Source organism: Chanos chanos, chromosome 4 (genome assembly GCF_902362185.1).
Source record: "Chanos chanos chromosome 4, fChaCha1.1, whole genome shotgun sequence".
Lineage (NCBI taxonomy): Eukaryota > Metazoa > Chordata > Actinopteri > Gonorynchiformes > Chanidae > Chanos > Chanos chanos.
This window is the reverse complement of record NC_044498.1, coordinates 16,792,565-16,817,564: the sequence shown is the minus strand read 5'-3', so window position 1 is coordinate 16,817,564 and position 25,000 is coordinate 16,792,565. Positions and strand designations below refer to the sequence as shown.

General features: G+C 42.4%; 1 protein-coding gene across 1 annotated transcript in view; it reads right to left on the bottom strand.

The window, feature by feature from the left end:
- The window catches only part of scfd2 (sec1 family domain containing 2), an 80,079-nt gene that overhangs the window by 30,273 nt on the left and 24,806 nt on the right, over positions 1 to 25,000 (bottom strand). The window contains exon 5 of the mRNA XM_030771682.1: positions 9,695 to 9,953. Within this exon, the coding sequence (XP_030627542.1) occupies positions 9,695 to 9,953 (259 nt within the window). The remainder of the gene's footprint in view (positions 1 to 9,694; positions 9,954 to 25,000) is intronic.

Below are 25,000 nucleotides of genomic sequence, written 5' to 3'. Positions count from 1 at the left end.
TTATAGGCTAAATGTTTGTGTGACAGTGCAGAAACAAAATTGCAAAAGTATTCAATTTAATTCAGTGTTTAATGCAATTCAGTGTTTAATTCAGTGTAATTCACTTGAAGATATTCTTTGCTCCCATGTCCCTGATTTAAAGTCTAATTAAAGTCTCAAGTCAATTAAGGACAAGTCCAGCTTGAGTCCATGAATTTATCCCTATCTGGGATAGCAGTCTCTTTACTGGGTAACTCAGTAGAACTCACTGCCATTTTTACACTGATACAGAGGAGAAGAAAATAAGCCAAAAACATCACTTCCTCTGTCGGCTCTCCCAGTGGCTGGAGGAGAGCATGAGAAAGAGAAGAAATGATTTCATAGCAGAGGGGAGGTGGAGTAGAGTATCTAATGGAAATATTGTGTATAAAATGATACTGATTCATCATTGGCCCACCACTAAGTCTCGAAAATGACTCATTCCCACACAGTTATCAAAAGACATGTAGAAAGCCCACTGTTACACAAATACTGGGACTGCTGGAAGTCAACAGAGAAGCTCCACTCACTCTCCCTCGCGCACACACACACACACACACGTCATGGCATTGGATAAAAGACAGATCACTGATAAGCTTGTCGACCTCAGGAGAGAGAAGGGGAGAGAGAGAGAGAGAGAGAGAGAGAGAAAGGAAGACAGAAAGAAAGAAAGAAAGAAAGAAAGAAAGAAAGAAAGAAAGAAAGAAAGAAAGAGAGAAAGAAAGAAAGAAAGCTCCTAAGCCAATTACAGCAGGAAGTCAGCTAGAGCCAAGCATTCTCCCTTAAAGAACTAGAAGTCTTTCTAAAACGATACAATGAAAGAGGGGACTCAAACACTTGAGGAAAAGACAAGGAAGGAAAAAGAGATTAAAGAAGAGAAATATTTTGAACAAGGAGAGCAGGGACAGGACAGAAAGGAGAGGGAAGGGAAGGGGAGGAGAGGAGAGGAGAGGAGAGGAGAGGGACAGGTATGATCATCAGCAGAATACAGAATAGAGGAGGTATGAATGGAGAAAATGGTAGAAAGAAAGGGATCGGATGAATGGTAAAGAAAAGAAAGGTGACTGGGGATCGAGAGGGATGAGAAAAGGAAAGGACACATGAAGGTATGGATAAGGAGGAGGAGACAGGTATTGGAAGAGGAGGGTTTAAGAGAGGAAAGAAGAGAGAGATGGCGGGAGAGAGGGAGGAGAGAAGAAAGTAAAGGGGCCACAGTTGATTAACACCAGACCTCCAAACAGGAAATGACCCGACCAGGACTCAGCAACTGGAGGCCTTCCATCTGGAGTACTGCACTATACACAACACACACACACGCACGCACGCACACAAACATGCACACACACACACACATGCAGAAGCAGGCACACGCACACACACGCACACACACACACGCACACACACACAAACACACACACATTTTGACTTTGTAGAGCACAAATTATTCCATACCTACTGGTAAATCTACACACTCCTCACAAAGTGAGAGTATGCATCAGCATATTTAAGGTAGGAACACTGAAAGCTGATTCTTAAGTTTAACCAAGTAGCGGAATTCAACACTTGAACGATTTAAGATGAGACAGAGAGTGGAGGTAAAGGATGCCAACCAATGACAAAGCTGAAAACGAGTGTTTGAGGGAGGACTTGAAACAGAGTGAAGAGACATTTGTCATTGGCGTCTGGCAGTCTGCACTGCCTTCAGCACACAGATAAAACACACACAGACTGAACAGTAAGGGAGAGATACACTGAGATACATACGCGCGCACACACACACACACACACACACACACACACACAGGGAGGAAAAACAGAAAAAATGTCTCTGAAGGCCCAGCTGTGTCTCTTTAGTGACCCAGTCAGACAGAGTGACTGTCGTGTGTGTGGAGCAAGAGGGACAGTCCCCTTGGGACAGAGACAGCGTGTGTGTATGCGCCTGTTTATGTGTGTGTAATCTAAATACAATTCCCTAAAGACTAATAACTTGAATCAGACACACGTCTGAGAACAGAGGAGGGCGGCAGTAGGGACAGCCCCTGAGTGAGTGTGTGTGAGTGTGTGTGTGTGTGTGTGTGTACTCAGCGTGAGCCCTAGGGGGAATGATCCATCCTCACAAACTCTTTATGAGTTTATGTGTTTCCTGAAACAAATAAGTGCTAACAACACTCCTTATAAAACCACCCCCTCTGTCTACACACCCTACAGACACAAACACACACACACACACACACACACACACACACACACACACACACTCACGTCTACACCCCCTCACCCACAGACACACAAGCTCACACAAACATACATGCACACATGCAAACACATACAAAAACATGCAAACACACAAAAACACGCAAAAGATACACACATACACAAGTACACCTGCACACACATTCATGCACATGATCATATCCACAAACATACACACACACAGACACACACACACAGACACACACACACACACACACACACACATATATTCACATGCACATGCACGAATTTGAAAAACTATGAACAAAAGTTGAAAGTTGCACATATTCTAGTTGCGACAGTCCGACAGGCTGATAAGGGAGGTGAAAAGCCTCCAATCCCAACTCTGGAATCACTTCCTGAGCCAAAGCATAGCGGCATTTCATTTCCTTTAATCAAGCGGCCGATGTCTCATTTCCCTGCCTTTTATTTCCCTCTCAACATAAAGCTTCATTTCCTACACAGGACCTGAGGACGACATACCCCACTGCCCCCTAAAACCAGACAGAAATGTGTGTGTGTGTGTGTGTGAGAGAGAGTGAGAGAGAGATATTACATGTAGTTATATAAGTCCATATGAACACTGAGAGTAGAATAATGAAAACAGTCTTACTAAGAAAGGGAGAAAATTCTAGAGAGCGGAATGAAGGAAGGGGGGAAAAGGGTCCAAAATGGCAGTTGAAAAGTGTGAGAGCCCTTTGTTTCAGCGAGTAGCCGTGTGCCAGAGAGCTGGTCACCGTGCCAACCCAAACACCGGTGTTGGGGAGGTCCGTCGCTTTCTCCCAACGTTTTGTGTTCTGTAGCCGTATTCAAGAGTGAGGGACGTAAAACAACCTATGCCAGATACTGCGGAACACTTTCTACCCATAAACACACACACACACACACACACACACACTACCAGTGCATCACAAACATGAGTTCGCAAACTACACAGAAAAAGTTTTTATATCACAAACATGCGATTGCTCTAGATTCATAGGATTCTCATGAAACTTTTCAGTGGCGTTCACACTGAGTTTCTGTTTTATGATCTGCTACATATCCATACAACGGATGTTGTGCTGGACCCCGGCACACACAAATGCATTGCAGTATGCACTAGAACACACACAAACAGAGGAACCTACACAAGCTAAGCAAACACAAACGAAACATGATAGTTCTTCTAACAATATGCCATATATACATACAATTATGCACACTTTAACGACTGCATAATGACCACACACAGAGAAACACATGCACACACTCACACTCACACACACAAACACACACACACACAAACACACACACACACACACACTCACACACTCACTCACACACACACACACACAAACACACACAAACACACACACAGGTGCAAAAAAGTCAACATCAGAGACTCTGTGAATCACTGTATCTGTGCAACCTTGTAAGGGGAAGGGTCAAAGGGTCACTTCTGTGTGCTCTATCCATAAAGATCTGATTAGAAAAAACATACAAAAAAACCCCACAGTTGTCATAGATGATCCACTGTGTGTGGGTGTGTGTGTGTGTGTGAGAGAGAGAGAGAGTTGGAGAGAGAGCTAATATAAGTGTGTTTGGACTGAGTATGTGGATGTGTGTTTGAATATGCCGTGTTTATTTGTGGAGCACAGAATGCTGTAGAGAAAAGGATAGAAAGTGATCCCGTTTTTGAGCTGTTTATATGTGAGGTTTAATCACCTTGTTTTTAGAGATTCCTTTCCCAGGTCCAGCATGAGAGCGTGTGTGTGTGTTTCTATGGGATAAGTGGGTGGTATTTTTTGGCCGGTCCTGTTCCTGGGTTCACAGAATTGGGGCTTTTTTCTTAACTAACGAATAGGAAGTTCCATTTGTGAGAGAGTGTGTGTGTGTGTGTGTGCTTAAGGATACATGATGAATGTATGGTGGGCAGAACTTGGAGAGAACTTGCTATGCTAGTACTATCAGCACTGTGTGAGAAACATGCTCTATCACTCTGCCAAAACTGACCACAGTTTCACAATAAACATACTATTTATATAACCCCCCCCAACACACACACACACACACATGATGGTTAAAGTCAATCTCTAGCTAAGGGCACTCATATTCTGAATAGAGTATCTCAGAATGAGAGGTAATAGCCACTGAATCACAGTCTCAGGACACACAGACACTTAAATTCAAGCTATTCAATCACAGTTTTACAGTTTGCAAAGTTAAAAGTCATTTGTTCAAGTATGTAACTATCCGAACAGCATCAGTCACCAGTTCAAACCCTCACTAGACAGGTTTGAGTGACTGTAACCTTAATTCCCACTAATGCCGTTATTTCATTAGCACGTATATGTCAGTTCATGACTGTATCAGTTTGTTTGTCCAGTTGGTCAGAACAGCGGTTTAGTCAAAGACCCTCAGGGAGGTTTGGCTTTTTAGTCAAGTCATGGGGATGTTGCTCATGTAAGCATTTTCAGCTCTTGTAGACACCAGACCACGTATTCCACATGCTCTTTTCATATTCGTCAAATCATTTCTCATATTCCCTGAGTATCCCACGCGGGTTTAGTTCATTATGTGTCAAAATAAACAGTTTTTAGAGGTGTAATAAACCACTTCAGATCACATAAGGGTTTCAACCAATAGAAAGAACCCTATTCAATATCATGAGTTGAGGACGCTAAATCAGAAACGCTGTCCTGTTTCAAATTAGCAACACAACTATTACCCAATCATTTCCATCTTTTCAATGAGGGGTGACAGTCTTGTGTGTTAATATTTGTTTCAGATGAGAGGAAATAGTTTCTATAAATAAACACTATTTGAAACTGAAAACGAATGGCCTCTAAAGTCATATCCCATGATTCAGAGCGGCGGAGGTTTAAGGTAACATATGGAGCGTTGGCTGTGAGGAGCTAAGGTAAAGAGTTCATTTCCTACATTGGCTTTTTGGAAACAGAAACTGTTTTCTTAGATAAACACTGTTTCACACTTTAATTTAAAGCAGACCTTGAGCATTACTCACATACAAACATAAACTCACACATGTTTATTACCAACAATTAGAGACAGGCTCTCTTGTCAGACTCTCTCCATTTCACACTCTACAGGAGAGTGCCAGCATCTCTGCTCTTTTTCTTTCTATCACCTCCTTTCTTTTTCTTTCTCTCTCTTCTTTCTTTTTTTTCTTCTCTCACTGGTCCACTTCTATTTTTAAACAGTTTTCAGCTCTTTTCAGAGATGTAACGGTTTACCCTATTCACAGTTTGATTTGAGACCCGTTTTTTGGGCCACAGTGTGCGCATTGTATCGTGGTTTGGGTTGAAAGAAAATTGAACCAACTTAGAATTTTAATGGGTTTTTTTTTTCTAACAACAAAGCTCTTCAAAAATGAGAATGGAATAAAACTACCATGTATTACTATCTTCAGTACCTTGTATTTTAACGTTCCTCTTTTAAAAAATGAATGTAAAAGAAGTAAACTCGAGCAAAAGTTAATTTCTCCATGACAATGAGTGGAACAAATCTAAACATCAATATCTTTTCAGGGTCTTCATCAAGGAAATTACTGCTAAACTACAAACAGATGACAAATGCAAAACGATGACTGACCGCTCTGACCATCTTCAGATCAATGCACACGTCCAAGTAAAACAAGTTCACGCCCAGAGAACGGATCTATTTGTTTGTCTGGACTCACAAATTCCAATGTAACTCGTACTATCTGCTGTCTGAGTGATGACACCATATGTTTTGGGGTTATTTTGGATGGTGAGTCGGTCGACGTTTTCATTAAAGCTGTCATAATCGTCGGCTCAGTTGAAAAACGCACGCACCGTATGATAAGGAAGGTGCATGTAAGTTCTCACAGTGAAAATGAAAAGAAAAAAAAAAAAAAAAAAAAAAAAAGAGAAATGAAAAGAAAAAGAAAAGAAAAGGCGTAACAACCTCAAATTATGATTAACGTTATTAATGATCAAAAGCACAAACTGCGTGGAATGTTCTTGCATACCAAGTATATGCATTTCATGTGATTTGGCTTCATATTCAAAAAACAAAACAAAGCAAAACAAAAACTTCACTTACAAGAGTTGAGGTGAAAAAAAAAAATTTCACAGTTCACCGTGCATGTACTGTGAACCAAAGTGAGGATTGCAGTCCCACGGTTTTTGATTTCAGCACAAAACCTTTACGCACCTTGATCTTTTCCTTTTCAGGTGAGCTCTTTTGTATGAAAGTGATGCAAGATGGATTCTGGATTATATGTAGCATGTTCATCCACTGTATAGTACAGATGTGTCTTATTAGGCCAAACTAGATCACACCCCTTCTTCATGTCTGTCGGTCAAAAAGTTACAGTTACAGCCACACCCACATATCAGCTGCTGATATTAGTAAACACGACATGACATAAACTAGCCCCGCTTAAAACAGAGAAAAATGTTTTAAAGCTTGTGTGTGTGTGAGTGTGTGTGTGTGTGTGTGTGTGTGTGTGTGTGTGTGTGTGTGTGTGTGAGGCCATTATTCCCGTTGGTAACTCCCATGTCCGGAGATGGTCTGTAATTCACCTCCCTAAAGGAGTTGGTTAAGAGTGCAAAAGTGTATGAGTATGTGTGTGTTAACCTCATATTCCCCTATAGTATAGTGTATTTCTTCTGTTAGTATAGTGTATTTGTTCTGTTGTTCTGTGTTCATGTCCGGTTATTTAATCTTCCAGTAACAGTGTGTGTGTGTGTGTGTGGGTGACTGAGTTCCCTTAGCCATGGCTTTGTGTTGTTGTTGAGGGGAACAGAAAAAGGGGGATTTGTAAAAACAGTGTTCTCATGGCAACCAGGTTTTTTTTTTTTTTTTTTTTTTTTTTTTGTGAGCGTCTGGTTTCTATTTGACTCTTTAATTGGGCTGAATGTCACAATCCATGTTTTTCATTGGACTCCAACACAGCAAGCTTACTGCATCAAGTTACACACTGAACACCTCATCTGCACATACACGCACACACACACACACACACACACACACACACGGGCACACAGAGAGACACATAAACTTACTAAAAGCAAACACCTGGTGCACTTTGGTAGGGTAATTTCCAGTACAACGCTTATATGACAGTCAGAGATTTCAACATGAGTCAGAGTGAGTGAGAGAGAGAAAGAGAGAGAGAGAGACTGACCCCAAGCCAAGTAGAACAGGAAGCTAGGCTCGTGAGCTAGAGCCAAGAATTCTTCATTAGAAAAATGGAATAGAGAAAGCAACGGAGTAATGGAAGCAGAGCAGGAGAAAGATTGACAGAATTTCAAAATTTTCCCTCAAATAAACTTTACGACCTAATTTAAACAGGACAGAACGCACAGAGCATGTTCCACAGATCACCTTGTCCACTCAACATTAACAGGCTCTGACAGCACCAGCAGTAATAACCACACTGACCTTCAACATCAAAAAAGAGCAGAGGTAAAGCCACAGACACACACACACACACACACACACACACACACACACACACACACAGAGAACGCTCACACAACCTCAATCCAGGGTTAATGTAAGTGTTGTGAACTGGTTTAACCAAGATTTAAGGGAGGGACCTGCTGCTGTGGAGAAGGTACAACCACAGACACACACATACACACACATACACACACACTCTCTCTCTCTCTCTCTCTGTCATTATTCTCTCACACACACAGCAGAGCTGTAAAAACAGCAGATGAAGAGAGCAGAAAACTAAAACGCACCTATTAAATGATCAAAATGCTAAAATTCCACTGGGAGATAAGTGACTGTAAGAATGTCACTGAGGCGCACAAATACAAGTGGCCAAAACCTTACTGCTTTTTTTTTTTTCTTCTGGTCCAAAGTATTTTTGATTAGGTAGCAAGAACGATCATCTGCCACTTTCAATAGTTCAGTTATACAGTTTATTCACCATTATTGCCCCTAACAGATTCACAAGAGTGTTTATTATTCATATTTGTGAATCCCTTCATGTCCCTGTCTCAGGAGCATGCCCTTTTATTAGCACTGTTTCATTTCAGCTTAATAGTGTGTGTACAACGGCGGGTTTTGAGTTTCATTGGTTGAGAATTCAGTGTTGTAGTAGCCAAATATTTAGTAATGCTGACCTCAGAGAGTGATCACAGAATCAGATGGCTTTCATCAGTAGTCACGTAGAGAAAGAGAGAGAGAGAGGGAGAGAGACAGAGAGAACATAGAAGAGACAGAGAGAAATCATGAAGAGAGAATTTATCACTGACAACCTACAGCCTTTCTGTTGGGTTTCCCACAGCCCCACTGGTATTTGTGTAGTCTGTTACCACGACATACAAAGGTTAGTATATGAGAATGAAAGAGAGGGATAGGTAGATAGACAGACAGATAGATAGATAGATAGAGAGAGAGAGAAAGAGAGAGAGAGACAGACAGACAGACAGACACTGTGTGTGTGTGTGTGTGTGTGTGTGTGTGTGTGTGAGAGAGAGAGAGAGACACTGCATGTGTGTGTGTGTGTGTGTGTGTGTGTGTGTGTGTGTGTGTGTGTGTGAGAGAGAGAGAGAGAGAGAGACACTGCATGTGTGTGTGTGTGTGTGTGTGTGTGTGAGAGAGAGAGAGAGAGAGAGAGAGAGAGAGAGAGAGACACTGCATGTGTGTGTGTGTGTGTGTGTGTGAGAGAGAGAGAGAGAGAGAGAGAGATAGAGAGAGAGTGATGAGGTGTGAGAGGAGAGAATATTCCTGTCATAAAGAGAAGAGACCAAATGAGATAGGGGCCAGAGGTAAATCCCCCTATCCCCTTTACTCCTTTCCATCATACAACCTCCTCCTCCTCCCTCTCTGTCCTCCCCTCTTTTCTCTTCCCTCTCCTCTCTCTTGCACCAATTTTACTCGCATTCACTCCACTGTGGAGAAGATGGTGTCATTTTGCTGTGCTTAAATTGAGTGCAGGTTGTGGTCTGGGTTTGGGTGTGGTTATGTATGCTGGTGTTTGTCTGTATACCCGTGTGTGGTACGGTTTTGCTGTGGTTTTTACGTATGGCCGCAGCTAGTCCTGTAATAGTAGCACTGCGGTCTTGTCATGGACATGACTGTTAGTATGGCAAAGTTTTAAGCTGGTATGGTATCGCTTTGGACTTTACATCAGTAATGGTTGAGTGTGCTGCTTTTGTGTATCAGTGTACAGCTCCATGACGTTAACCTTGAACTGATGGCAGCCTTTCGTCCTAAAAGTTAAATGGGTAGTCTTGCCAACTGGACTCATTCACTCTGTGATAGCTTTGGCTGTGTACCCTGTCCCTGAATGAGTCCATACGAATAAATGAATGAATGAGAACATACTAGTTCCTTTAACTGACATTTGTAACAGTGAGTGAAGTGGGTTAGGTGGGACTGTGTTGGGCCCTAACATGTAAACACAGCCTGTGTGTGCCCATGTTGCAGCACTGACCTGTAACACTCTGGACCAATGGGCTGAGGCTGGTCTGCTGAGTGATCAGCAGGGTAAGGGCTCCGATCAGTTCTTTCTCCACTTTCCCCACCTGCTCGTCTGTCGCCCCTCCACCCGGCCGGACCTCCTGCGCCAGGGAGTAGACGTACACCAGCAGAAGGAGCAGCTCGTCTGGACTCAGCTCTGAACCAGACTCCGAGAGTTTCATGAGAGGCAGGAGCTGCCTCAAAAGTCCGGCCAAATCGGAGTCACCCAGAGCCTGAAAGTCATGAGGAGAAACAAGCCATTAACAACACTTGTATAATGTGGGGTAAGAGTCACCAACTCCGTTCTCTTCATTTAACGCTAAATGTGAAAGAGCACAACACTACAACCATGAGATGAAGGTAGGAAGTTGATGGCTAGGGTTGTTGTTGGCTCATAATCCAAACTAAGCTTTCGTTTACCTCAGTTGGCGCCGTGGCAAACCAACCAAACACAAATGATGAGTTCATTTTGTGTGCGCTCTTTGCGTAGGTTAAAATTAGAAGACAGATCATCAGACGTCATGGCCAAGGTACAATTTGTAAGTTTATAAATCAGAAGTTACAGTGCTTGTACACAGCGTTGGTAGATATTTGTGTGTGTTTGTGTGTGTGTGCGTGTGTGTGTGTGAGAGAGAGAGAGAGAGAAAGGGTGTTTGTGCTTAAGTGTGAGAAGTTTGCAGATCCTAATACCATTGTGGATAGATTACATTTTAATGAGAAACGTTTCTGTGGAAAAAAAAAAAAAAAAGTCAACGCCAGAGTTCTGTAACCCAAGATAAACACGAGCTTTCTCTCCTCTGAGACAATCCAGCCTGGGCCGACAACAGAATCTTGTTTCAGAACAGAACCTTTTTATTTAGATCAGAGCCTTTTTCCATCCAATCAGAACAGAACCATTCACGTTCCAAGCAGAACCTTTCCTCTGGACTAGAAAGATGAGAATCTGATCCAAACATGCCTCGTCTGGAGCATCTCAAACCCTCACATCCGATCCAAAGCCACGGGCCAACTGTGGAGCACATGTCAACTCCTCCCAGCCAGAGAGGCAGGATCCTCACCTTTATCCGCCCCGATGCACAGATAATCGCGCTAAAGCTGCCCTGGAGCAAAGGAGGGGCCATCTGATTGGACGAAAACCCAAGCGTTAGAAAGTCTCACCTGTATCGCATCAGCAGTTTCCTCCTAAAGGGGAAATCGTGATCCCAAAAAAGCAAACCTGAGCACAAGGGCATTTTCCAAAGGAGTTATTCTGAGACCAGTGTAATATAGCGACTTCTGAATACATGTTTTGTACAGTGAAAAAGAAAAAGAAAACACAAATCATAGGAGAAGAAAGATGCTGACAATCCAAGGTTTAGAGTGGATTTCACTTTGTCCTGAATCATAAATTTTAGGGACGTTCAGGAACGTGATCATACGTCAGTTTAGGATAGCGGCTGAGGCTTACGCTCAGAGGACACGAACGACGACGCTCTAGAACATTCCGTATTGATTACGGTCTATTAAAGTGAGCGTGTACGAAGAGAGAGGGAGCGTTTTATCATCTGAACGAAGACTGTACATGTATTAGATATCAGGCTTCACCACCGTGTGTCTCTGCACTCTTCTCCAGAAGAAAGAGTGAGGAAGTGAGTGAACGTACTCCGCAAGCCAGCTTCTCCCCCTGAAGGGCTCCTGACTCACAAACACCCAGTCACAGCTCACATTTTTCTCCTTTAACATTGTGAAATCCAAACCTCTCAGAACCTCTACCCCAAATATTTGTCAAATAGAGCTTAGGCCCCCCCCCCTCGCCTTTTTTCTTCCCTTAGTGGTAAGACAAAAAATGGGGGGGAAAAGGAATGAATACAGTCAAGGAGAGAGAGAGGGAGAGGGAGAGAGAGAGAGAGAGGGAGGGAGAGAGAGAGAGAGAGAGAGAGAGAAAGTAAGTGTACAAGATTCACAGTTGTGAAGAGGACTATAAACACAATACTTCTTTAATCATGTTGTTTTGACGTTGTAATTACGACGGTTATTCCATTCCATTGTTAAAATGGCTTCTGAGAAATTAGCTAAAGAACTGATTCAGTGACTCTTAACACCATCTCTGTGAGAGTGGAGACACTTCCCACAGTCAAATTCAAAGCTTTTCTGTCCCTTTCCCATCTCATGCCTGAGAGACCTCAGCTAATGGGAGTTTAAAAGCAGGGCAACGTGTGTCAAGCTCTTAACAGAGTGTTTGTGTACTTAACGCACCTGACATCTGTGCTGAGCTTACGTTTGACCAATTTGGTAGTCTAATCATGTGACCAGCAGAGAGACAACGCTCCATGAAAATATACATGCAAACATGACCATACTCACTGGCACATGCTTCTACACTTACACACACACACACACACACACACACACACACACAGACACACACGCGCGCGTGCACGCACACACACACACGCAGGTAAAAGGCATATGTAATCAATTTGCAAGTGCTGACTTTGTGCTATGGCATGGATTTTTCAGTCCCTTGATTCTGGAGTTTGATTTAACATACACAAAAGGCGGCTGGAAAGAGCTGAGAGGGACTGAAAGGGAAAAAGCAAACGAAGGGGAAAAAGAGGCAGAATAAGGAAGAATAAGAGGCCCAGCAGAAACCCTGACTTCCATAATGAACTTCTCAGCATTATGGAGTGCCAGCCTCAAATGCCAGAATGCAACCTGACCAGCTGCCCTATGGCTCTACAGCCAACTCACTCTCTGCTCTCTCTATCTGTAGGTTTATATAGCTTTACACACACACACATATACCAACCCGAATGTGTAAATATATATGATTTTGTGTATCTCTCTCTCTTTATATATAGTTATATAGTTATAGTTGTAGATAAATAGATAGACATAGATGTAGATATGTGAGTGTGTAATATGTGTGTGTGCATGTTTTTTGTAGGTACGTATACAGGAGAAGCTTAATGACCACAGCTGTGTTTCACTGACCTGGCTGATACATACCCAGACAGTCTTACTACTCACTAGACATTATTATTAGTTTTAGGCAGAAAACTGAGAGAAAATGAATCAGTTCATAGCTGTGAAGTCAGAGAGCCTGAGAAGTGAAGTGCACTGTCTGTGTGTGTTTGTGTTAGTGTCCTTCAGGAGCACTGTAAAACCTGTGGCCAGTGGCGCCATGACAGGAAACGGAGGCCCTCGTTTACATAGCTGAGATGGACTGCACTCTTCTCTCACCAACACACACACACACACACACACACACACACACACACACACACACATTAAGAGTGTTTTGGGCTGATCAGTTGAACAGTTGGGAATGAAAAAAGACAATTTTTGAAGTTTAGTGGGGATGGTAGGACCTCAGTGGACGAGAGCTCCATAACAGGAGCCAGAGTGTTACCCATTCAACTCCCAGGTGAGGCACTGAGGACGTGGACAGACTCCTGATGGAGTGACTGTCAGACATAACCTTCCTCTTACTCTGTGTATGGCTCACTACTCTTATCCCTTACCTTTATATATACATAAAAAAGTCAATTTAGGCCAAATTAAGAAATAAAAGAAGATTAGCATAATTCACTGAAGTGAGATAAAACTGCTAGTTTCTCAAAAATGAATACTAGTAAAAAAAAAAAGAATTCCTAGATGGCAGCTGTTCCAAAATAGTGTCTGAAGACATTGAGGCACCATTAGGAGTCATTATGGATCTAATAACAGGAAGTGTAGAGGTAAATGGACAGCACACGGTGTGTGTGGTGCCAAATTTCTTTGGTACGTGAACTGGAAAGGTCGCTAATCGCGAGATTTACTATAGGAGACCATTACTGTTCCAGCAGGCATTGTTGCCATGGACTAGTGGTACTATTATGCACAATTACTCGATGATGTGCTCCTGTTACTACGTTTTAACAGTCTAATTACATGTAATTACTTATAAATCTTGTTATTCCATAAAGCTAAGCTAATATTAGGACTTTCAATTTTCAAAACGATATTATCACACACAATTACAGCTGAGCAGGAGAAACAAAGAAAGGGCAGCTCACGCTAAAACAGGAGAGGAATTCTTACATTTCATTAAATCTGAAAAGGAAACAAAATATAGATATATTTATGTTGAGATGACAAAGGGTAATCTGATTGGCTTTAAGTCTTTTCTGAAGCTTGAAACTCACAATTCAGGAAAAAAAATGGGAGGAGCTATACAGAACGACACACTTCATGTTTGTGGTTTTCGAATGCAATTCTAGGTACGCGCTGCTCTGTTGTCTGTTGCTGTTGGTCAGTTCTGATTTGGTCTTTGTTCATTATAGTGTTCCCACTGGACCAGGCATGTCCAAACTTCTCTCATTTAATACCGATTTGGTGCAGAAAGCAACTGGGCAATAAGTCCTCAAGATAAGATTTGGAAACCCTCTATTCTACAATCCTCATCAATTTCAGCCAATCAAACAATTTCACAATAAGCCACAAAATTCCCACTTGGTTACAAGTGAACTGGAACTGCATCAAAGCCCCGCCCACTGTTTTGTCTGCGGAGTCTGCCAGGATCGTCCAATCAAATGTTGTGGCCTGTACCGCCTATGCCGCGCTCGCTGTCTCAGACAGGAAATGAGCTCCAGATGGATCCTCTAGAGGGCAGTGAGTGGTGCCGAGGGAGGGGGGTTGGTTGGGGGTTAAGGGGGGGAGGGGGTGGCACTAACCAAAACCAGGCCCCTTTCTAAAAACAATGAAATCTTTTCTGAGCCACAGGGCATTGGAGATTCTGGAAGAGTGGGGGGTGGGATGCGGGGGGGGAGCTGGGGGGACATGAGGGCATTTTTAAATGATCCAAGGGTTTAGGGCTTTTGCCGAGAGGTTAACAGCCAATCGTGTCAGTAAGAAGTGAAATGATTGATGGACAGGTGACAGTTACCATGGCAACATGATGCATGAACTGATAGGCGCGTTGCATTTTTGAGTTATGCAATATGTGAATCGAAGCCTGAATCATAAGGGGGTTAAAACAAGGGTATATGTCGGGTAACTGATTAGTCAATCAGTGAGGTGCCAGGGAGTAACATGAGTGTAATAGTGACTGAGTGTTATTTTGTAAAATCAAACACAAGATACATACTCATACTGCGTGTGAGTACACAGTGTTTCTCTCTCTGACACACACACACACACACACACAAAAAAGAGAACAGTCATGATTAATCTAATCTGTGAGTAATTTTACTAACATCTCAATGTTAGCAAAAAGACTGAAATTCAGGAAAGTACAGAGCGGAAAAACAGAATTTATCTATTTTTTCCACTCTATTTTTCATTTGTGGAGGAGAGGTGGACTTTTCGAGAAATGAAGCCGGAACAACCAGTATAAACAGTGGGATCAGACACATACACACTCATACGGACACACAGACACGTCCACACACTTGTGCTTGTCGGGGACGGCTTTAACACAGTTTCATGGTTATCATAACTTAATAAGTAATTCAATACAAGAAGACATTATGCATGCCTTGAGAAAGAAGGGAAGATTATGAGTTCTATATTGTTTCAATATGTATTTGTGTGTGTGCGTGCGTGTGTATGTGTGCGTGTGTCTGTGCGTGTGTGGTACATAACCTAAAACAGGTCAATGCTCTTTTCAAAAGACATTAGTCTGCACTGAGGCTGACAATCTTTCACAAAACAAAAAACGCCATTAAAAAAAAAAATGGAGCATTTCCATATCAATAGCAAGTTTCATCTGCAGATTCAAATAAATGAAAATCACAGGCAGAAGAGTGAGCCTCGCCCACATGAGCACAACAAAGAGGTCACCCAGTAAAGCCTGATCAGTCTGCTCCACTCCAAAGAACCCAGTGGCACGTTTCAGAGCCGGTCTGAACTGGTCCCATTTTTCAGCCGTCCACTGGTACTTGGTACCTCAGTGATATCAAACCACCAAAACAATAGTTGTATTTAAATTTTATTCACTGTGGCCTCTGTTGTTGGTTAAGACAATGTCCTAGTACAAAAAGTGCTCTCTGCAGACCAGAACATTCTACTGCATCCATTTTCCACAACAAAGTGACAGAGAAGCCCTTGTATTACCCAGCTTTTTTTTTTATTTTTTTTTTTTATCTCTCCTACCAGAGATGATTGAAGTTTTATGTTTTAAGAGGGGGAAACATCCTTTTGTTTTTACATAGGGTTGTTTCACATTAGACTGAAAATGAGGACCATTAGACATGCTCTTCTGGTCTGTTCAGAGAAAAATCAAAGCTGTTTATCTAACCTAATCAAACTCAGTCAGCTTTACCCCAGGCTGGGCAGCACACCAAAAACCATATGGTAAATGACAATTCACTTTACTATACAATAAGAATATGTTGTGTCAGGTTAGAAAAGAGTTTGCATGTTTTGGGTTTTATGGGTATTTCAGTTTGTCCACATATTTTTTTTTTTTTGGATACACTTCAATTCTTCTTACAATTGCAGATAAAGATATTAGCGGACAACAATGAAAAGTTAAATATCTTCTCATTTGTTCTGCATCTCTATTCATTCACAGACAGAGCTGTAGGACAGCGAGCACAAAAGAAACAGAGACAAGAAAATAGACAAACTGAGACAGACAAGGGAAGGACGAAATAAAAACAAAGGGCCAAACAAAAAGAGAGAGAGAGAGAGAGAGAGAGAAAGAGAGAGACAGAGAGAGAGAGGACATATAAAAGGAGACACAGATAACAGCAGGGCTAATGAGGCACACTTTAAGGTGATGTTAGATAATACAGGCTGATGAATGAGTCCTTGAAGCTGATGTCTGGCCCAGAGAAGTTTATGTAAAAAAAAAAAAGTCGTGAATCTTCTCTTTTAAACAGGATCTACTTGTCAAAATGTGTGTGTGTGTGTGTGTGTGTGTGTGTGTGTGTGTGTGTTATAAGTAGCCTTGATGGAATACAAAGGATATGACCTAAAGGCTCTAAAGCCAACTCTTGTCAATCATCCACAAATTACACACAGATCAACTCCAAACATTTTATTACAGATGTTTTACTAAATTCGCCATTCACCACGTCAGTATATATATATATATAAAAAAAGAGTGAGACTCACCATGAAAGAGTATTTACACATGCTATTGAAATGGTCCTTAGTAACGCCACACAATGTTAGACTTAACATTATTATTCATGTTACAGACATAAACATAAACAGCCTGTGCTATGGGCTGGCTTGCCTGGGCTATCGCTAAACTAAGGCCATGTTTACAGTGCTGGAGTGTGTGTTCACACGCACTTTGGCACGAAGATGACACATCACACACTCCACAGTGTCGCCATTGACCGCTCTGTGGTCAATGTGGCATGCATCTAAAACCACCAACACTAAACTGTACAATTACAAAATATGATTCTCTTTACTCTATTTTAAAGATACATTTGAAATCATCAAAAATATATTTTTCTGATCCACAAACATCACACGACACATACAAAAACAGCATTTTAAGTGACTAAAAATATCGAGTTACTCTCAAACTTAACATCACGATCTATGAGTATTTGCATGTTAAAGGTCAAAATCATTATTCAGCTGAGATTTCAAGAATTTCTTTTCACGGCAAATAATTAAATGGATGATTTATCCGCTGTTTTCTGTCTGCTCTTCCACCTGATTTAAAGTCTGATTTGACTTGTCTTCACAGTCTGATTTGTATGTGGCTGTCTCTGCCAAACCTTTTCTCTGGCGGACTGGGCTGAGGAGGATCTAGAAGTGCTCTGCACTCTGAGGAGTTGTAGACTTGTTATTGATGGAACTGTATTAAGCTGGGAGAAATTATGGCGAAATTCACCAGATGAGAACAACCGAGCTCCCACAACCCCTTGGTCCGTGTAACGTTTCCTGCACTTTTCACACGCCGGACATACACACACACACACACACACACACGCAGACACACACACACACACAAATCACTAATCTCTGAAGCAGTGATTAGAGAATGAGAGATGCAGAAGCACACCTAACAAAACAAAATACTGCCACACACACACACACACACACAAATTCTAGCCTGTAACGTAAATGTTTAAAGGGTTAAACTTCAGCATCTGATTCCAGTTTGTGTGTCTAACACATGGGGAGAGGAGGGGTGAGTAAGTATGGGTTTATGTGTGTGAGTGTGTGTGTGTGTGTGTGTGTGTGTGTGTGTGTGTGTGTGTGTGTAGGATGAGGGAATGCTTTTCAGAATAAAAGCCCCTAACGATGCAAGTGATTAATTTGTGCACATTAATCATCAGTATAAGTTTGGAACAACAAGCCTACTGCAGAAATACAGTAAAACAACAAAAAAGATCAAAGGAGAAAACAAAAGAGAGAAACATGAGAAGAAAGAAAGCGAGAAAGAGAGAATTAGACACTACAGATGACTCTGAATCCTGAGTGGTTTTAGCTGTCGATGCATTGGAAGTCTGTAGGTGGCAGTGTTTAACCACACAGCTCGAGAAAGAGGGAGACAGAGAGGGAGGGGGAGACGGAGAGAGAGAGAGAGAGAGAGAGAGAGAGAGAGAGAGCGTGTTTTGGGGGAGAGTGGATGATCTTATTTTTGGATGTTTTAGTCTTTGGTTGTGGTGCTTTTGCATTTCCATTCTGAAAGCTCATAGATGTTTTCACCATGCTGAGATTTGGTCCTCATGCAATGGAAATGTCCTTCAGCATCTTTCATTAATGTTCTCATGTGCACAGACATTTCAAAAGAGTATTAAGACAAAGTTATAGTGAAAGTGTGTGTGTGTTTGCATGTGTGTGTGTATCTGTATGTGTGTGTGTGTGTGTGTTTGCATCTATTTACTCTGACCTGTGCATCTTCTGTATACTGACAGAGAGACTGACACACATGCAAACACACGTACCTCTAAACATTTATACTCATCTGGCTAAACACACGCAAAGTAAATTAAAAAAAAAGAAGAAGAAAAAACAGACCTCAAACAAACAGACAAAAAAACAGAAAAACAGAGAGAGAGACAGAGAGAGAGACAGAGAGAGAGAGCGCCCAGACAATGTTGTAGTAGTATCATTACTAGCATCTCTGATAATTCTAGTTGTAAATACACTCAGTCATAATGAAAGAGTCACCCTGCCAAAATCACTAATGACAAATTCCCCCAACTCTCTCTCTCTCACACACACACACACACACACACACACACACACACACACACACACAAAATAACAACATTATAAAAGGGCATAGATAAAATAGCACTGCAAGCTAAACACGTCCAGACATATTCATGCCATTATTCATCTCTTTACTGGAAATCTCTTTCAACCAGAGACAGAAGGAGAGGAAGAGCACAAGTTAAAACAAAAGCCCCTGTTTCTTTCTTTTTCTTTCTTTTTCTTTGAGGGAGACAGGGATAAAAACTGAAATTTGACAGTTACATAAACACATGCATCAACGAAGATGTCTGTACACTCTCTTGTAACCCAGCATCTCTTGTAAGTCACAGTTTGTAAGCATTACTAACGTTAAGTTGCAGTGGTCAGCGTTTGAGGTGGCGTTGGTGTGTCAGCGTGTGTTAGTTTAACATTACCATGAACCAAGCCGTTCCACTAAAACATATGCCATCTGCCTTTGTCTTGTACTCACATGCTTAAAAAGAAAAAAAAAACGAGACCCTTCAGATTTATCACGGAAATTTGTAATCATATTCCCAGTTTTTAAACACATAAGACAAAACCAAGTCAACTCGCACTAGTATCTTATTTGGAGTTATTTAAGGCATTAGCTATAGACAAAGAGTGGGCGGAGCTAAAGGTGAGAGCCGGTTGCCAGGGGACTGTTACCGTAGTGAGGAAGTGAACAACAGGATGATGTGATGGGAGCTGTGTGATCGAGGCAGCATGACAATACAGCACTCGGAGCAAAACCAACAGAGTCAAAACTCAAACAAACTTTCTCAGGAACTGCAAAAAGTTCTCATCAGCAAAAAATAAGACCAGTTACACAAGAAAAGAAAAGAGAAGAAAAGAACAAAAAACACTCTCGGCTTATTAAACACAGCATTTCCTTCTGATTCCCTTCATTTACCGGGTCTTTCTCTTTCTTTTATTTGCTTCTATACTAATCTTGTTTCATTATGTTTTTTTTCCTCACTCCCATCTTCTTTCACTCTTTTTCAACCTCTGTCTTTTGCTTGAATATTGTCCTGTTCAGGCCACGCTGACCCTCTCCCTCTCCCTCTTCCTCTCTCTCTCTCTCCTTCTCTTTCTATCTCTATCTCTCTCTCACTACCCCTCTATATCTCCCTCTCTCTATCTCCCTCTTTCTCCCCCCCCCTCTGTTTCTCTCTCTCTCGCTCTCTCTCTCTCTCTCTCGCTGAGTAGATTAGGATTCCATTGTTATGAATTGTAATAACTCATAAGCATGGGAGTAATGAAACTCTGATAGTTGATGTCCATTATGAGTATAAAGGAGCATCGGGTCTGAGCTGTAATAACACAGCTCTAATGAAATGATTTATCTGGATCTGTCCTGACCGGAAACACTCCTCTCTGTGTGATTATCTTTCAGTATGTGTGTAATATAGGGGTCCCTGGAGACAGATACAGAGAGCCTCCCTCTGAATGTTATGGACTCATACACACACACACACACACACACACACACACACACACACAGACGTGCGTGTATGCGCATAGACAATTATCTGGTCCGTCCCCACACCCTGATGTGCTGATTACCCAAAATACCGTAACACCACGGCAAGAGACGAACGATAGGAGACATGATCGTCACTCCGTTCCACTCTCTCTCTCTCTTACCCACGCTCTCTCTCTCTCTCTTACCCGCGCTCTCTCTCTCTCTCTCTCTCTTACCCGCGCTCTCTCTCTCTCTTACCCGCGCTCTCTCTTTCTCTCCCTCTCTCCCCTTCTGTCTGAGGCGGAGATAGACAAAAAGGGGAAATAAAAAGAGAGATGGACAGACAGATAAAGTGTAACTAATGTCTCAGTGCGGCAGAGTAAACAGAACTGCTTAAGATTCAAAGATGTGCACTGACCTACTCCAATTAAGTGTGACTGTGTGTGTGTCTTTATTATGAGACACAGAGAGAGAGAGAGAGAGAAGAGAGAGAGAGAGAAGAGAGAGAGAGAGAGAACAGAGAAGAGTAAAGGTAAGCTGGGGAGCTTGGTGTTTCATGCAAAACTGTACAACACTAAAAAATATATATCCCAGAAGAGAAGGAGAATAAGAGAACATTCACAAAGGCAAAGGCAAAGGCAAACACACACACACACACACACACACACACATACGCGTGCTTACACACATTGATTCACTATGCGACAATTATCTTGACTTCCATCATTGTAGGGGGGATTAAAAATCTTGCCGCATAACCAGAACAAACACAGATTGGATTAAAGAGCATGACTCAGTCCCTTTGACTTAGTCACTTACACACACACACACACACACACACACACACACTACTACAAACCACTTACAGGAAAGAATCTCTTTGAGAGTCCACAAAGACAAAGCCAACTGTAGTGAGGAGGACAAAGTGAGAGAGGGCAGGAGCGTGGACAGTCGGGGGGGGGGGGGGCAGTTGAGACGGACGAGAGAGAGAGAGAGAGAGAGAGAGAGAATTATAGCTGAGTAATCTCCTCGCTATTGAGGACCCAACCGACTGACGAACTGGCTCATTCACTCCTCCCTCCTTCTGTCTGTTACACTGTCTGTTTCCTACTGCTCAACACAAATAAATGAGCAGATAAATAATGAAATAAGTGAATGAATAAGAGTGACACACAGGTGAGGAGAGGGGAGAGGTGAAACAGGTATAGTGATTACGTAAGACAAAAAGATGAGGGAAGACAATATAAAGAGAAAATAAGGAGGGGATCAGGAGGAGGGGGTGGGTGAGGAAAGACGGGGGGGTGGGGTGGGTGTTGGGGAGGGGGGGGGGGGGGGTTCATGGTACGTGTTTGAGAGCCCCCTCAGCCACTTCACACACATTCGTAATGAGCGGTTATGCGCTCGCCTCGTTTCTGGCTTACTTTCATTCCGTTGTTTTACCCCATCTTTTCCATGGAAAACAAAGTCAGAACAAACACACATGGTAATACTCAACTACTCTACAAAACAGAGAGAATCAGAAAGACAGACAGACAGAGCGAGAGAGAGAGAGAGAGAGAGAGAAGAGAACGAGCTTTCAATAGGAAACAGCGACAAGCAGAAGAGTGTGGAAGAACAGAATGAAGGGAGTAGAAGGATAGAGCGATGAATATAAAAGAGAAGGAGAAACACACATGCAATTTAAATGAGGGCATTCAAGTTCACATAAGTTTGGGGGGAAAAAACAGGGATGAGAGGTGGGGGGGTGGTGAGAGGGTGTGGGAGGCGGGAGGGGAGGGGAGGGGAGGGGGTACAAACACATTACTAAGTGAGGTTTTCCCTCAAAGTGTTTCCGACTTTGGTTTTTTCCACTGGTTTACGGGTCTGTCTGTGAACAGAGTTTGAGTCTAACTGTTGGATTAGTTGCGGATGTCGGTGGTAAAACACTTAGTTGGTGTTTCGGTTCTAAGGACCACTCTTAAAGAGTAAATCATCTAACGCTAAAACTAGAATCAAAACCATATCTAAGACTCTCCCACAACAACTAGACAGAGTGAAACCGCATTCAGCTAAACCAGGCCAAAAAAACTCATCATGCTTATCATTAAAATCTCACAGAGAATTAAAGTCGTGTTCTCTAATAACTAACATGATGCATACAGAGGTAGAAATATGACTGAAGCTTGGATCAGAACGATGCGTCTCTCCCAGATGATGGTACTTACTCCAAACGCCTCCCTGTGAGCGCTCTGTGACAAATCAGGAGGATCAGACGCAAGCAAGCAAAGCCCGCACAGGAGGAGCAGAGATGGGAATGGTTTTAATTATACAGATCGTCTCAATGAAGGACTGAGAGAGAGAGAGAGAGAGAGAGAGAGAGAGAGAGGGAAAAGAGAGGGGGGAGAGAGAGAAAGAGTGTGAGAGGGAGGAGGGAGAGACAGGGAGAGAGAGAGAGAGAGAAAGAGGGGGGAGAGAGAGAAAGAGTGTGAGAGGGAGAGACACGGAGAGAGAGAGAGAGAGAGAGAGAGAGAGAGAAAAAGCACTACCAGAAACCAGTACAAAGATACCTCTAATCCACAGCATCAGTCAAAATGTTTTTGTGTGTGTTCCTCAAGAACTCTTTGCACAGATGAATTTCATTTTCTTTTCACTCCAAACACAAATGTAAACAAAAAGCAGAAGAAAAAATAACAACATAAAAGTCAGATGCATTTTTCAGTCCTCGTATTTCTTGGTAAATGAAGAAACCATGAGAGCTGAGCTGAAAAACAGACACAATTCATCAAAAAGCACAAAGACACGCGCACACATGTATGCATACACAGACACATACACACACACACACAGACACAGACGCAGACGCAGACGCGCACACACACACACACACACACACACACACACACACACACACACACACACACACGCACACACACACACACACACACTCATGCTGGAATTGGTCTTTCCACTGACAGCCTATAGCACCATTAGAAACAGAGCTAACAAAGTACGGGAGCAAACACTTCTAAATAAACACACAAAGTTTTAGACAAATATTTCATTGGGGAATTTGCCACTTGCTTTCTGTTTACTGAAGCAGTTTTGGGTCAGAGCGTTGAATCTCAGCCTGGGTTTAGATGAGAATGGTTAGAGTGAGCTGTCCAAATTGACCCTGTGAGGCCACGAACCAATCAAAAGACAGCTGCCGCCGCGGTTCCCAGAGCGCCGAGGCTTCTGGGTAAGCGGTAATGAGGCAAAGCGACCCACCAGAACCTGTTTTTCGTTAACCTGCTCTGACCCGACCAATCAGCCGCCATGGAAACGGTTGCCCGGCATGGAAACGGTTGTCCAACTCTACTCACATATAGGTACAGACACACCCCTGGGCAAGCAGATTATTACAGAGAGGAAAGGGAGAGGAGGAGAGGAAAAGAGTGGTAGATGGAAGGAGAGATGAAGATCTGCCAGAGAGAGAGAGAGAGAGAGAGAGAGAAGTGTCAGTTCTAGTAAAATTTTCATAGCTCCATTGACCTTATTAAATTGTCTGTGTTGGTATGTGTGTTAAACTGTGACGCTGCTAATGCACTGAGACGGCCTGTTCGATTTCTACAACATGTGGCTCTGCTCACTCAATGCACAGTCAATATATTATTCAGACAGAGAGACAGAGCTGATTATATAATCATATTCTCATGTTTATCCAGAGTCAACGTTAACATCTACAAAACCAAAAGAACACGAACTATTACTAACCAACGCAGGGCTCACATCAGTCTCTCACCTCAGAACTCATGTAACAAGGTGAAGTGTTTAAGAATCAGAGTTGCATGGGTAGCGTGGAGACTAGGAGCTCATGTAACAAGGTGAAGTGTTTAAGAATCAGAGTTGAATGAGTAGCTTGGAGACTTCAGACACCAGAATGATACTTGTCTCTTCAATAGTGGTCAGAGCTCGGGGTGAAAAGCAGGCAGGATTTTCTAGAATAAACTACAGTAAAGCCAGACACCATGGGATAGACACACACACACAAACACAAACACACACACACATACCTGAAATACATTCACAATTTATACCTGACAGCCTTGCTCTCTCTCTCTCTCTCTCTCTCTCTCACACACACACACACACACACACACACACACACACACACACACAACCACTTAAAACCCACAGCAACACCCCATATGCAAAGCACACACAGCTTTGTATCCTTCTGCAAAATGGTTGCGATGCTGTTGAATCTCAACCAAATAACGAATGACAGATGGTCAGTCCTCAGCTACACTCACACACTGAACTCAGAAAACGCTCAGACATCACTGAGCCAACACTCAGCAGTGTCAGCCATGGAGAACAATAAAGCCTCACCAAAGAAAACGGCAGAAACAAAGCACACGCACAACACACACACACACACACACAAAACATTATCTGAAAAGGTTTTAATGTCAAAGCGGTTGTAATATAGTCTGGGTTCAGTGCCCTGTGATGGGGTCTTAATTAAAAATCAATGAGTTGCTAAAAGCACTGAGTAAAAACACTGAGTAGCACCTTCAGTTCTCACAGTCCAGAGCCCTACAGCAAGAGAATCACACACACACACACACACACACACACACACACACACACAGCTTACGTCAGATCCAATAAAAGAATGAGTGTTAAAATCAGTGACTAACAGGA